Genomic DNA, 14,157 nt, shown 5'->3' with positions numbered 1-14,157 from the left:
TGTGATGGTCTCTTGAGTTTACTCTATTTGCTGTTGACCTTGCGGACTGACAAACCAGTGACTCTCTTGCCTGTTCTTTCCTGTTTAGGGGGAAGGGGGCTTCTGCCTTCAGCCCGTCCCACCCTTTACTGCCTCTGAGACAGAGACAGCAGAAGGCCGTGCAGGGGGAGGTCCCTCCCGGTAAGAGCCCCATTTCCCCTTCGCCCGCCCTCTGTCTTTTCTCCTTTCTCCTGTAACTTATTAAAAAGATCGTTCTCAAGTTGACTGTTCCTACTGTGATGTGGTTATTTTAGTTAGGAAGATTACAGTAGAATACATTTTAATTTGTATTGATGCTCCTTAGAATTTATAGTCTTTATATGTTTTTTTATGTAAACATATGTTTACACAAAACATGTTTTATATGTTTATAGAAACATAAACATACGTTTATATGTTTATAATTTATAGTCTTTATAAATTATATGAAGTGTACAGAAAATTGCTGTGTGTTAGCTAGGCAGGAACGTCTGTGTGTCGATGTTTACTTGAGGTCCGGTTACTTCGTGTCGTGATGCAGACTCATGACTGAGGTCGGTGTCACTCACTGGAATTCGCGTAATTCGTATCGCAATGCTCTGCTTTCCTTGGGCAGTTGTGTCCTGCATTATGGCGCATTTGCTTAAGAAATGGTCATTATGTTGAAAGAATTTCAGATGCTGTGAAATGAGTTGCTTAACCCCGAGCGTCCTGCTCTCCCCACACGCAGATCAGAGACACCGGTCCAGTTCTTTAACCCGCGTCGACGCTCAGCCCCGCGGTGCAGCACTAGCGTGGTCGGAAAAAAAGAACAGGTGAGCTCTGCGTGTCAGATTCGCTTGTGTGTGACGTGCTCGCTAGGCGAGCACAGTGGCTCTCCAGATGGGCTCCATCCCTGGTCCACGGGGCAGAACTGTTTCCTGATGGCGCTGGGCCCTTCTGCGCTTTCCTCACTCTGGAGGTCGATCGAATTGGAGTCAGACTTGGGAGTCCAGGTGGACAGCAGGGACAATTGCAAAAGTGTTTCATATTATAAACTTTTTTTTTTTTTTAAGATTCTATTTATTTATCTGACAGAGATCACAAGTAGGCAGAGAGGCAGGCAGAGAGAGAGGGGGATGCAGGCTCCCCGCGGAGCAGAGAGCCTGATGCGGGGGTCGATGCCAGGATCCTGGGATTATGACCTGACCTGAAGGCAGATGCTTAACGACTGGACTACCCAGGCGTCCCTCAGTTTTAATTTCTCATGTGATAAATTTTCGCATTGATAAATATATACTAAAAACTATTTGGTGTCCTTGGTGATTTTTAAGGGTGTAAAGGGGCTCTGGACTGAAACATTTGAGAATTGCTGAAGCTGGGTCTCTGTCGTCCCCTGCCCTGGGAGAGGGTTTGCTTAGTCCTCTAGACCTCCAATTTGTCGTCTTTTTCCGTCGCTAGTATCGTGTCGCTCGGTGTCTGAGTCACTGCTTGTGTCGACAGTGGCGTGTCCAACGGCTTCTTTCCCCACATTGCAGGCCTGTGTCTCAGCCGGCACCCTTCGCGCTCCATCACGCCACCAGCTGTGACATGGACCCCGGCTCCAGTGACAGCGTCAGCCTGGCCCGCTCCATCAGTAAGGACAGTCTGGCCTCCAATGTCATTCACCTGACTCCGCAGAACCAGCCACAGCCCACGGCGCTCAAGACCGACGGGAAGAGCCTTCTGAACAATGTGGATATTGAGGATGAGGAGGCAGAGCTGGTGGCCGTCATTAGGACGGATGTGGCACCCCACTGTGGTGACCGGAGCCTGCCCCCAAGCGCCAGGTCTCCCCAGGGGCTGGCGGATGCCCTAGAAAGTACGCCTGACAGTTTCTTCCTGGAGCCGTTGATGCCGGCCGTGCTTCGGCCCGCCAAAGAGAAGCAGGCGATTGCCAAGGAGGAAGAGTGTGGGGAGGGGCGGCCACGGAGCTTCACATCCAAGAGGCCCAGCGAGGGCCACCAGCCCCTGGTGCGCAAGAGGGCGCCCAGCAGTCACGGTGCTCGTGACCTAAGTAGGACTTTCACCCCAATCTCCTGTGCGGAACTCCCTGTGGGCATGGAGCCCGCGCCCACGGAGCCGGGGCTGCCGGTGGCCGGGGATGCCCGCGGTGGGCTCCTGGGCAGCGGTGGCTTCAATCTCTTACCTCAGGGGCAGACTGCCGATGGCTTCTTCCTTCACGTCACCAGAGCCGATGAGGACCCCGAGGGCAGGTTCTGCGTCAGCTGTGCCCGGAGCCCCGGTGCCCACGAGCCCGAGCCGTGGGCCGTCCTGAGGCAGGACTCAGACTCGGATGTGGCAGACCTGGAGGAAGCGGAGCAGGATTTTGTGGGTGAGGAAACGCCCGTGGTGACGGCCAGGTGTGTCGGTGAGGAGGAGTCAGCCAAGCTGCAGGAGGACATGAAGGGGAAGGAGCACGAGGACAAGGATGACGCCAGCGGCCGCTCGAGCCCGTGCCTGAGCACGGTGTCTCAGGTCAGCAGCGTCTCCGTGGCCAGCGGCAGCGTGAAGATGACCAGCTTCGCGGAGCGCAAGCTGCAGAGGCTGAACAGCTGCGAGACCAAGTCGAGCACCAGCAGCTCCCAGAAGACCACGCCCGACGCGTCCGAGAGCTGCCCGGCCCCTCTGACCACGTGGAAGCAGAGGCGGGAGCAGAGCCCGAGCCGGCAGAGCCGGGAGCACGCCAGCCTCCTGGCTTCCGAGCTGGCGCAGCTGCACATGCAGCTGGAGGAGAAGCGCCGGGCCATTGAGGCGCAGAAGAAGAAGATGGAGGCCCTGTCGGCCCGGCAGCGGCTCAAGCTGGGCAAGGCCGCCTTCCTGCACGTGGTCAAGAAGGGGAAGGCCGATGGCGCGCCCCCGCCACGCAAGCCGGACGCCCTGGCGGGAGAGTTCGCCCAGCACAATGGCGAGGCCTTCGATGGCGGGGTCTGCGAGTCGGAGGAGTTCCTCCTGAAGGATGAGGGCCGGGAGGGCGTCCTGGCGTCTCCAGACGTGGACGCGGAGGGCCTGCTTCTCCTGCATCCGCCCAGAGCAAAGGTCCCTGCCACGCTGCCCGAGCTGGAGAAGAGCAAGGCGCTGTCCGCCGCCCTGCTGGAGGACGCCGGCGAGGCGCTGGACGTGAGCGAGTGTGACCTGTCCATCGAGAAGCTGAACGAGACCATCAGCACGCTGCAGCAGGCCATCCTGAGGATCTCGCAGCAGCAGGAGCAGCTGCTCATGAAGCCCCCCGCGGCCCCGGGCCCGAAGCAGAGTGCCCAGGACCAGAAGGTCAGGGCGGCCATCCACTTCGTGGAGCCGCTCTCCCCACCTGGGACGACAGGTCACCGCAAGCCTCCCCGCCTTGGGCAGGGCCGAAACTCCCGCTCAGGCAGGCCGGCTGAGCTCAAAGTGCCCAAGGACAGACAGCAGACTTCCTCCCGCAGCAAGACCCCCACGCCCGGTAGAGAGACCCTCCCTCACCTGCGGCCTTTCCCCCCTCGGCCCCCCTCTGACCCGGGCTGGGACAGTGTTGCGGAGCCTGGAAACGAGCCTCACGACAGATGCCTCTTCGACAGCCACAGGCTCCATGATGAAGACAACCAGCGGACTTTTGTCTTGCCTCCTTCCAAGGACACAAACATCCTCTCGGAACAGGTGGGCCTCAAAGAAGCTTTGGGTAGCAGTGTGGAGGAGGCGGCGCTCGGCTCTCCGGCTGTGTCCGGGAAAGAGAACGTCCCTGTAGACGAGCCCCCGAGGAGCAAGGCCAGTCTCATCGAGGTGGACCTCTCGGACCTGAAGGCCCCTGACGAGGACGGAGCGACGGAGGGTCCCCAGAGCTCGGCGGACCTCGCCAGCGAAGGCGACCAGAAGCCGGGGGTCGGCTTCTTCTTCAAGGTAAACTGTCGGACGGGTGGCGGGCTTCCTCTCGTGCCTTTGGTTTTACGGGTGTGTCAGAGGCTCACACTCAGAGCTGGGCCCCGCACGCTCTGTCGCCAGCACCCAGCTCCGCGGGAAGTGCCCGTGGGTGCGGCCTGTTGCAGCGAGCGTGGCCGGGTGCCTGTGAGGCTTTAGTGCGGGGCCCGAAACGGGCATCCCATGCCGTTTTCACGGCTCAGAAGTGTTCTGTTCCTTTTGATGGTTTCCTGACCGTCCGGTAAACGCCGGTGTTGTTAGCTCGTGGGCCTGTGGGGGCTGGGTCTGGCCTCCAGGGCAAGGTTTGCCGGGCCTGGGAGAGCAGCGGGATCTCCGCGGAAGCTTCCTGTCGGGCTCCGTGTCCGTCTTTGAGTGCTTTCTTAGGTAGAAGGGGAGGCAGGTTGTGGGAGCTTCCCCGCTCTTTTCCACGACTTCTCCCACGGGCACAGGGTGCGTCTCCTCTGACCAGCAGCCAGGCCGTGTGTGGTGCCTGATGCTTTGAACGTGTCAGCGAATGGCGGTCAGTCCCGGGGTCAGCTCCTGTGTGGAAAGCGAGGCAGACGGGACCCAGTGGGAAGGTGACGGCTGGGGCTGTTTTCAGGGTGGCCTAGTTGTTCCCGAGTGTCCTCGTGTCTGCGAGGACCGCCCGATCCTCGGTGAGGGAGTCCGGGACGTGTGCGGCCGTGCCGGGATCCGCTGTCGGCGCACGCCGCTGCGGGGGCTGTGTCCCGCGGGTGACGCGACGGTCTGCTTGCAGGACGAGCAGAAGGCGGAGGACGAGCTGGCCAAGAAGCGGGCGGCCTTCCTCCTGAAGCAGCAGCGCAAGGCCGAGGAGGCGCGCGCGAGGAAGCAGCAGCTGGAGGCGGAGGTGGAGCTCCGGAGGGATGAGGCCCGGTGAGCCGGCGCCCACCGCACCCCTGCTTGGGCCTCCCTCCCCTGGCTTGTCCCCATCCCGCCCCCACGGGGCTAAGCCGGGCTCTGCTTTACACCCTTAGGGCTGGTCCCCCTCGACGTGCGTGACCGTCTGGGCTGTGGGTGCTCCTCCGGGGGTGCCTCTGGGTGGGGGCGTCGGGTGTGCAGGGGCACAGGTGGGGCCGGCGCGGGGTGGGGAGCGTGGCGGCCGCCGGCCCTGTGAGCCCTGGAAGCACGTGTGAGCGGGCACGGTCCTGTAGGCGGAAAGCGGAGGAAGACCGGGTCCGAAAGGAGGAGGAGAAGGCGCGGCGGGAGCTCATCAAGCAGGAGTACCTGCGCCGGAAGCAGCAGCAGATTTTAGAGGAGCAGGGGCTGGGCAAGCCCAAAGCCAAGCCCAAGAAGCCGCGGCCCAAGTCCGTGCACCGGGAGGAGTCGTGCAGTGAGGCGGCGACCAAGTGCTCCTCGACCCGTAAGCAGGCGGGGCGCGCGGGGCGGCCTCGTGCGGCGGTGGCGGGGGGTTCCGCGGCGGGCCTGGCGGCAGCTTTCCTCTCCCACCAGCCGACCACCTGAGCCGGGCCCAGTCGGGCTCTAGCCTGTCCCTGGCCTCCGCGGCGACCACCGAGCCCGAGAGCGTGCACTCGGGGGGCACGCCTTCCCAGCGGTAAGGGGGCCCGTGGGGTGGACATGGGGGGTCGCGGGCTGTGATTCTGGGGTGATTTCCCGGGGGCTCCTGTCCGCCCCACCCCGCAGGCTGTGTCAGAGCCGTGGCGCTCGAGCCTCCGTGTGGGGCTGCCTCTTCTCTGTGAGCCTGGCCGTGTCCCTGAATACCACGGTTCCCAGCAGCGCCTCGCTGGGGCCTCCGGCATGTGCTCTGCTGTCACCAGCCATCCCGTGGTGGCGTTGAGGGCTTAGGACCCCGATCAGGATCGGCCCTCTGCCCTCTGCCCAACATCCCCTGGACGTGGCTCCCGTGGTGACCGCTCCTCTCTGGGTTCAGCCTACGGGTCTGGTGGCAGCCGAGTGCTCGGCCTGCGTGAGGCTGGGTTTCTGTGGCGTGGGACAGCGTCCCTTGGGACTCTGCAGTAACGGGGGACCTTGCTGGTACCACCACCGATGATCTTGTGCCTTCTGCACATGTGTTGTTGGCCCCACATGTTTTTCATCCTTTCCTGTGCGTGTCCTCTTGGGGCTGTGGCCACGTGGTCCTCTTCGTCACGTGGCTGGTGGCTTCCTGTCACCAGGGCCCTGCACAGGCCCACGTCAGGGACTCTGGATCCTGGCCGGGGTTTGGTTCTGCTGCTGCATCACCTGGGCTGGCCGGCCCCCTTGGGGCAGCCACGTGCTGCTTTGCCGCTGTTGGCTTCTGCTGGGCTCTGTGGGGACTGCCCCGAGGGGATACAATTAGGCCTGCCTGGTGTCGGGGAGGGGTCAAGACCTGGGCTTCTGGACTCCGTCCACTCTGTTCCCTCCTGGGGTCTGTCTCTTGTGTGTCAGCAGTGCAGGTCTCCCAGAGTGAGTCTGGAAGCTTCCCGAGCCGGCAGACCCTCCGTGCTGCTGTCCTGCTCTGTTGGGTCCCGCCTCAGGCAGGCGTCGCACGGAGGGCAGCGTCCCTGCAGGGCGTCTGCTCTAGTCACGGTGTTGGGCCCCTTGTGTTGGTGTGGGCTGGGCAAGAGGGGATGCCTGTGACCGTCCCTCCCCTGCCCCCGCCACCCCTCTGCTTCAGAGTCGAGTCCCTGGAAGCCTTGCCCACACTGAGCCGTAACCCCAGCCGGAGCACAGACAGAGACTGGGAGACGGCGTCTGCAGCGTCCTCTCTCGCCTCCGTGGCCGAGTACACAGGTAACGGGGAGGTCGTCGTGGGCGCGTCCCTGCCCCTGGGGCGGGGGGGGGGGTGTTAGGCAGGCCCTGCCTTTCTGTGGCCCGCAATGTGCCTTTCTGTCCCTGTGGCCCCATGCCGAGTTGTGTTGTCTTGGCACTAGGGAGACTTAGACCTTCAAACTATTTCTTGGTTCTTTTACGTATGAAAGCAAGTGAAACCAGAAAGGGACTACCACCACCTTGATTTTTAGTTTCTTTAAAGATCGTAACTCAGAATGAATTCTTTCCAGCAGATTTGAAGTGGGTGTTGCTTTCCGTTTTCAAAAACATAGACCTTGCTGACCCAGCCTGGTTGCTGCTTGGGGAACTCGGGGTTTTCTTGTGCATGTGTGCATTCCTTAGAGTGTAACTTTGTGCCCCTCGCCTGTTTTCCCAGGTCCCAAGCTCTTTAAGGAGCCCAGTAGCAAGTCAAACAAACCGATCATTCACAACGCTATCTCTCACTGTTGTCTGGCTGGAAAAGTGAATGAACCTCACAAGAATTCAATATTAGAGGCAAGTATCCAACGTCAGCCGCTTGTTCTTTTTAAGTGAGGCCCCGTTGGCACGCGGTGTCACTAACCAGTCTGCGTAGAGGGAAGGATGTTAGTGAATGAAGAGCTTTTCCTAAAACAGAACCTGGTCGCTCAGTGTGCGGGTGCTTTCCCGCCGTGGCTTTGCCGCCGAGTTGCCCAGGCCCCGTCCCAGTGCCGGGTGGGGGAGCGCGGGCACACGCAAGCCGTCTGCACGGTGCTCTGCTGTGCGGGGGTGGGGATGGCTTGAGGAGGAGCCGGCTGCAGATGGGCCAGACTCAAGGCTGTTGCCCTGGGGACGGAGCTGGAGTCTAGGGCAGGGCCCTCCCGTGCGGAGTGAGTGGCAGGAGCTAGTAGCCTCGGCCGGTTAGCTGAGGGCAGGGTGACTGCAGGGGGGTGGAGGGGACCGGGGTTTCTGCCCTCTGGTGCCTGTGGCCGAGGCCGCGTCGGCTGGAGACAGGAGGAACCTGCAGGGTGTCCTGAGGGGTGAAGGGGAGCACTCAGCTCCCTGGAGAGATGAAGCTTGGCATGAAATGCTTGCTGTTTGGCTCCGTGGTGCCGGATGCCACCTTCATGTTGGCCACCGTGATCACAGCTGCGGCGGGATGGTGTTGGCCTTGGCCATTTTAAGGGAAGCTGACGGCGGTCTCAGCGAGAAGTTGATCGGTAGGCGGAAGTGGAGGGTCGAGGTCAGGCTCGCATGCCCTTAGCCTGACCGGCTCTCAGGGTCGGGGCGAGCGACGCCCTGTGCCCCACGCAGGGTGGGGACGCCTCTCCTTCGGTGTCCTCATGCAGGTCTCGATCCTGGGGATCAGTCGGGGGGCAAACCCAAGGGTCCGGGCTGTGCGGTTGACGTTCTGGGGTGTGAGGCAGGCCCTGATAGAGGAGCTCGCCGGCTGCTTCTGGGAGGCTGGAGAGGACGCGGTGTCTGCGCTGGTGCTGTGGCGTGGGAACGGCCGCAGACCCTGTGTGACCGAGTGGGCGTGGCTCCGTGCCCACAGTACCGTCGACAGCGGCAGGTGGTGGCCGCGCTCGGCCTGTGCCCTACAAGAGGAAGCGATGAGTTGCCTGGAGTGGAGGGGCCAGTGGGGCGGGAGCCGGGGGTTGGGTCCGCTGGCGGCTGCGAGCAGCCTGCGTGGGCACCAGGGGGCAGAGGGGCCGGAGGAGCTCAGGGGAGGCCGGTGGGCACGGATGGGGCAGCTCCCACAGGGCGGCTGTCGGCGCGGGACCCCCCGCTGGGCTCTCGGCGAAGCGGTGCGTGCAGCTATGGGCAGGGAGGGCTCAGACGTGGACACAGCCGGCCCTCGGAGCGGCCTGTAGACTGTGGGCCGGGGGCCGACGAGGGGGCGCGAGCATGGGAGCGGGGATGCGGAAGGAGGGCGGCGGCTGGGACGGGCCACAGCGGGGGCCGCGGGGGGGGCCTGTGTCTGGAGCCGCTGCTGCTTTGCATCTCGCTCCTTGCTTAAACGCACTTTTTAGTTCGTTGAAGTCAGTATTTATACTTACGGATCTGGGTTTCCCCACTTGATCTTTGAAAATATATATTTGTGTGTGAGTTTATTTGAGTAAATGACAAGCCTGTTATTCTTTTTTTTTTTTTTTTTTTTAAGATTTTGTTTATTTATTTGACATCACAAGTAGGCAGAGAGGCAGGCAGAGACCGAGAGAGAGGGGGAAGCAGGCTTCTTGCTGAGCAGAGAGCCAGATGTGGGGCTCAATCCCAGGACCCTGAGATCATGACCAGAGCCAAAAGCAGAGCCTTAACCCACTGAGCCACCCCGGCGCCCTAAGCCTGTTACATTCTTACGAAGCTAGTATGTATTTGTGAAAAACAAGTGTGGTTTCTAAAGCAGAAACAGAAGAGTAGCTCTGCTTTACATTTTTACAAATCTTTTAAATTCCTGGCTTCATGGAGGGCGGCTGGGTCCCTGTCTGCTGCTGGGTCCCTGTGGGTGGTCTGTTAGGAACGCCCCTCCCCAGCCTCGAGAGCAGCCCGTGGCACGCTGGGCTGGGTGGGTGAGGGCAGAGCCTGGCCGCGGCTGTGGGAGGGCACTGGGCTCGGGGACCCCTGATGGGGAGGGGTACTGGGTTAGGTGGTTCAGCTTGGGCTTTAACACAAAAACCTGGAGGTCAGAGCAGTGTGCAGCGGACACAGTGACCAGTACCCACCCTGGCTCGCTTCGGGCTCCTTTGGGGGCACGTCCCTGGTAGGCTTGGCGGTTTTCCGAGTGTTTGCAGACCTGTATGGCTGTCATCTGTAGCTCGGGCGTAGGAGAAAGTCTGTCCCTTGAGCCACTCCCCATGCGCCCTGGCTCCCACCAACCTGCTGTCCGTCTCCGGAGGGGCCTCCCCTGGCCATGTCCCACGAAGGAGGTCCCGCACCAGGTGGCCTTTTAGGGCTGTGTGCTCCCCGACCACGTCATGGGTGTGTCCCATCCCTGTCGCCCGTGGCAGGGGCGCTCTCCCTTTCGTGGCCAGATCCGACTCCGTTGTGCAGTTCCGCCCCGGTGAGTTTATCTGCTCTCCTGCCGAAGGGCATCTGGCTTTCTGCTTCTGTCACGGTGGTGACGACTGCCGCCACAAGAATTCACGTCGGGGGTTCTGTGTGGAAGCTTAGACAGGAGCCGCTGAGCCACGGGGGTGACCCTGTGCTTAACGTTCCGAGCAGCCGCCCAGCTGGTTCCGCTCCCTCCGGCCGCGTGGGAGGCTCCGGTCTCTGCACACCGACCCCGGCACTCGCCTTCGTCTTTCCGTTGGGTGGTGGCCGTCCCCGTGGGCACAGGCGGTGGCCCTCCCCGTGGGCACAGGTGGTGGCCGTCCCCGTGGGCACAGGTGGTGGCCGTCCCCGTGGGCACAGGCGGTGGCCCTCCCCGTGGGCATGAGCGCTGTCCCAGTGTGGGTTTCGATCTGCGGTTCTCTGGTGGCTCGTGAGGGCGTGTGTGATCGTTCACTCCATTTCAGAAGCATTTTTTCTCACACACGTGGACCACCCGAGTCAAGTCTCAGGGGCAGGTGTGCCCCCCGCTGTGCGAGCGGGAGGACCTCGGCCGGGTGTGGGTGGTGGGTGCTGCGAGCGGGAGGAGCGACTCTCCAGCCCTCGCCTCTCCCCCTTTCCTCCCTGCATGCAGGAGCTGGAGAAGTGCGACGCCAATCACTACATCATCCTGTTCCGGGACGCCGGCTGCCAGTTCCGAGCGCTTTACTGCTACTATCCCGACACCGAGGAGATCTACAAGCTGACCGGCACGGGCCCGAAGAGCATCACCAAGAAAATGATCGACAAGCTGTATAAATACAGCTCAGACCGAAAACAGTTTAACCTGATCCCAGCCAAAACCATGTCCGTCAGCGTGGACGCCCTCACTATTCATAACCACTTGTGGCAGCCCAAGCGGCCCGCGGTGCCAAAGAAGACCCAGACTCGTAAATGACAGCGGCGCCGGCGGGCGGGTCCGAAGGGTGTGTGGACAGGATCAATATTTATTATTTTCATCCGTTTGGGTACGAAGTGTGCGTAGTCACAGACCTTTTCCAGAGAGGCTTCCAGTGAAACCACGGAAAACCGTCCCTTGGCTCCCAGTGCACGCACAGGACGCCAGCGAGGAGGACGAGGCACCCCGCTGAGTGGCTCGTGGAGGCCGCGGGCGCTGCTGGACAGGGAGGGTCAGACGAGGGGTACGCGTGTCGTGAGGTCTCCAGGCTGTGGATCCCTTTACTTGAAGTTCTCCTTCGGTGTGAATGGAAAGTGATCTTCGCTTTCTCACCTCCTGCCCTCCCCGCCCCTCACACGTGACCTCACACCCCTCGTGCTGGAATCCCAGGAGATGACGGGCCGGGGCTCGGTCTCGGGTCGGGGTTTGAATGTGTTTAGGAAAGGGATTTGAATTGGGGGAATCTTGTTCATTTGAGAAATTGTATGATATTTATTGATTGTGTCTACTGCCAATGTTTATATCCAGTTCTAAGATTTCTGAAAAAAATTCTTGTTCTTTGCTGCTCAGAAAACGTTTACTGAAAATACCAGTTCACTAAAAGCACTGAAAATCTGCAAAGTCTGTCTTCTGCTAGGATGACGTTTACAGACGTGGCGACGCTGCTGGCTGGCTCGCGACCGCGCGGTGGCAGGCGGTGGCGAGCGGTTCCGCCGGCCGTCGGCTGCCTGAGTGCAGGTGCGCAAGCCGAGCAGGTGCCCGCCCGCGCTCGTGGCGTTTTGGGTAGTTCTCTAACGATTTGTTCACTTTAATAAAGACAGATTTTGGTAACGTAGAATATTTTTCACTCTGAGCATGTTTCTCTCGAGAGCTGATGCACTGAGGCTGACGGGTCCCGCAGCGGCGTGGCGGTGTCCCGACTTGTCCACCCCGCGTCTGGCTTCTGCAGGGCAGCGCGCCCTGAGAGGACGGTGCGGGGCTCCGTTCAGACTGGCCGTTCTGTGCTGTTGCGTATGTACAGACAATGTGAGTGGTTGTTTGCAGTCATCTTGGAGCTCCAAGCAAGCGAGACGGCTTTGGATTCTGTCCGTGTTGGCGCAGATGGTCGTCCGCGCCTCTCCCGACCGCAGGCTCCCGGGAGACGGGTGCGCCCAGCCCCCCGGCCTTCACGCAGCTGCTGACGCTGTGTGACTGACCAGCTGCTCTGAGCCTTGATCCGAGCCAAGTGCCGGAACATTCTGGAGTCGCGCGTGTTAGTTTTGCACATGTTTTCTTGGGAGTATTACTTGAATCTATCTCGAACTGCGGAGACCCTTCAGATCAATGGGAAAAGTCAGACCCTTGTCCCTGCTCCCTAATTTGCAGAAGGATGGAAGGTAAGTGAGTTCTGTACCTGAGGAAGGAGGGAACCGGCTACAGGACACGGGAAGGAACTGGGAGCCTTCTTCCCGCCGCCTCCTGTCGCCGCCCTCCGCCCTCCGAAGACCCCAGGTTCGTACGTCCTGTGTTAGCAGCGGCTCCGTCCTGGGAGCGCGTCGTGGGGCTGCGGGATTCCGGAGGCGGAGCGCAAAGGGGTCTGCAGTGGACTTCTTGTCCCCGTGCGTTTCACTCGTGGGCTTTGTTTCTCCGTGTACGTTTGATCTTCTGCTGTTATATTTATTTTAAGAGATCACTAAGATGTAATAAAGTAATTAACTAATTTGCTTTCTGATAGTCACACCTGTGTGCGTTGCTGTGGGTCCTTCCGTCCGTCTGTGTCTCCGCTCCTTGCTCAGAGGAGTTTCTGGTGGTTTTTAGGTCAGAAACACTCCGCTCCCAGAGAGTCACGTCCTCTTGTCGGGGGAGCAGGGAGGCTCTGTCACTAGCCGCCTGCCTTCGTGGAGTCCCAGCGGGTGGCCGCTTCCCGCCGACTCGCCACAGTCCTGGTGAAGTGAGGGGACGCGATGGTTGTTAAGGAGGATTCGGTGCTTATGGCAGAGAGCTGGGAAGTGACGTTCCTGCCAGACCTCCATGGAGATCCTGAGTTTTCTTTTTTTTTTAATGTAAAGATTTTTATTTATTTGACAGAGATCACAAGTAGGCAGAGAGGCAGGCAGGAGAGAGGAGGAAACGGGTTCCCTGGCAAGCAGAGAGCCGGATGCGGGGCTCAATCCCAGGACCCTGGGATCATGACCTGAGCCGAAGGCGGAGGCTTTAACCCACTGAGCCACCCAGGTGCCCCAAATCCTGGGTTTTCTTGATGGGATTAGTCGGCCTGTGGGGTACTCGGTCACTGTCCTGTACCGTCTTCTTACTGTCCGTTATGTCAACAGGCCCTAACTTAGAGGCTGACGCTTGAAAAAAAAAATTGTTTGTTTTTTTTTAGGATTTTATTTATTTGAGAGAGACGGTGAGAGAGCACGAGCAGGGGGAGCAGCAGCAGAGGGAGAAGCGACTCCCCGCGGAGCAGGGAGCCTGACGCGGGGCCCGAGCCCAGGACCCTGGGCCAGAACCCGAGCCCAAGGCAGCTGCCTCGCCGGTTGAGCCCCCAGGTGCCTCCAGCAGCTGACGTTTCTGATGTCCTGTCATCAGGCCGGTGCTGATATGGCTGATAGAAGCGTTTGGTGTATCGATTGGTAGAGCCAGCTTTGTTACTGTGGAAAGTTTCAGACCCATGGGATGCATTTCGTGGTCGAGATTTTATTTATTTATTACTTTTTATTTTAAAAATTTATTTATTTGATAGAGATCACAAGCAGGCAGAGAGGCAGGCAGGGAGAGGGGGGGAAGCAGACTCCCCGCTGAGCAGAGAGCCCAATGCGGGGCTTGGTCCCAGGACCCTGAGATCATGACCTGAGCTGAAGGCAGAGGCTTAACCTACTGAGCCCCCCAAGTGCGCCTCTGGTTGAGATTTCAGTCCCTTCTGGCTTGACGTGGCAAACATTTTTCAGTTCTGTAGGATGGCCTTAAGCTTTATAAACAGTGCACGTTTTCCAACGCCCCCGTGGTATTTGTGTTGTGTCACAAATCTCGTAGGACGGAAAGGCAGCCATCTCGTTGCCTCCTGGAATGCTGACGGGACAGTCAGGCTGTGCTTGTCCAGCTGCGGGGTTCAACCTGTGGAGGAAGTGGCACCCGGACGACTGGTCTGGACTGGGAGCGCCAGGAGCCCCGAGGGTCGCTGTTCGAAGACGGATGACACTCGAGCGAGCGGGTCCTCCATTGACCTTGTTCTCGTGTCCACACACACGCGTGCACCAGTGTCGTAGATAGGGATGTGGGCGCGCCCACAGGTGGCCCGTCTGCCCGTGGGGCCTTCCACGCCGCGTCCTCCGGGCGCTGCCCCGGAGCCGTGTCTGGGCAGGTGTTCCGGGCCCCGGGCCTGCTCTTGCAGAGGCAGAGGCGTTCTGAACTCACTCCTCGCCTGTACTTCCGCTGCCTGGGTCTGTGGTCATGCCCTGAAGGGGCAAGTACTCGCCTGAAGAAACTTTCCTTTTGGAAGGAACTTGGGTTCA

The 14,157-nt window shown here is 60.2% G+C and overlaps 1 protein-coding gene across 3 annotated transcripts in view; it reads left to right on the top strand.

Annotated features, from left to right (window-relative positions):
• The window catches only part of CAMSAP1 (calmodulin regulated spectrin associated protein 1), a 57,301-nt gene extending 44,934 nt beyond the window's left edge, over positions 1-12,367 (top strand). For all 3 annotated transcript variants that reach the window (XM_044264542.1, XM_044264541.1, XM_044264543.1), the window contains 9 exons: positions 89-180; positions 749-833; positions 1,536-3,912; positions 4,688-4,824; positions 5,103-5,311; positions 5,401-5,503; positions 6,566-6,681; positions 7,097-7,215; positions 10,361-12,367. In XM_044264542.1, coding sequence (XP_044120477.1) covers positions 89-180; positions 749-833; positions 1,536-3,912; positions 4,688-4,824; positions 5,103-5,311; positions 5,401-5,503; positions 6,566-6,681; positions 7,097-7,215; positions 10,361-10,663 — 3,541 coding nt within the window. In that variant the 3' untranslated portion in view covers positions 10,664-12,367. The remainder of the gene's footprint in view (positions 1-88; positions 181-748; positions 834-1,535; positions 3,913-4,687; positions 4,825-5,102; positions 5,312-5,400; positions 5,504-6,565; positions 6,682-7,096; positions 7,216-10,360) is intronic.
• The last annotated feature ends 1,790 nt before the right edge of the window (positions 12,368-14,157 follow it).

The sequence above is a fragment of the Neovison vison genome, chromosome 9 (genome assembly GCF_020171115.1).
Source record: "Neovison vison isolate M4711 chromosome 9, ASM_NN_V1, whole genome shotgun sequence".
Lineage (NCBI taxonomy): Eukaryota > Metazoa > Chordata > Mammalia > Carnivora > Mustelidae > Neogale > Neogale vison.
The sequence above is the reverse complement of the archived record's forward strand: the minus strand, read 5'-3'. Positions and strand labels throughout refer to the sequence as shown.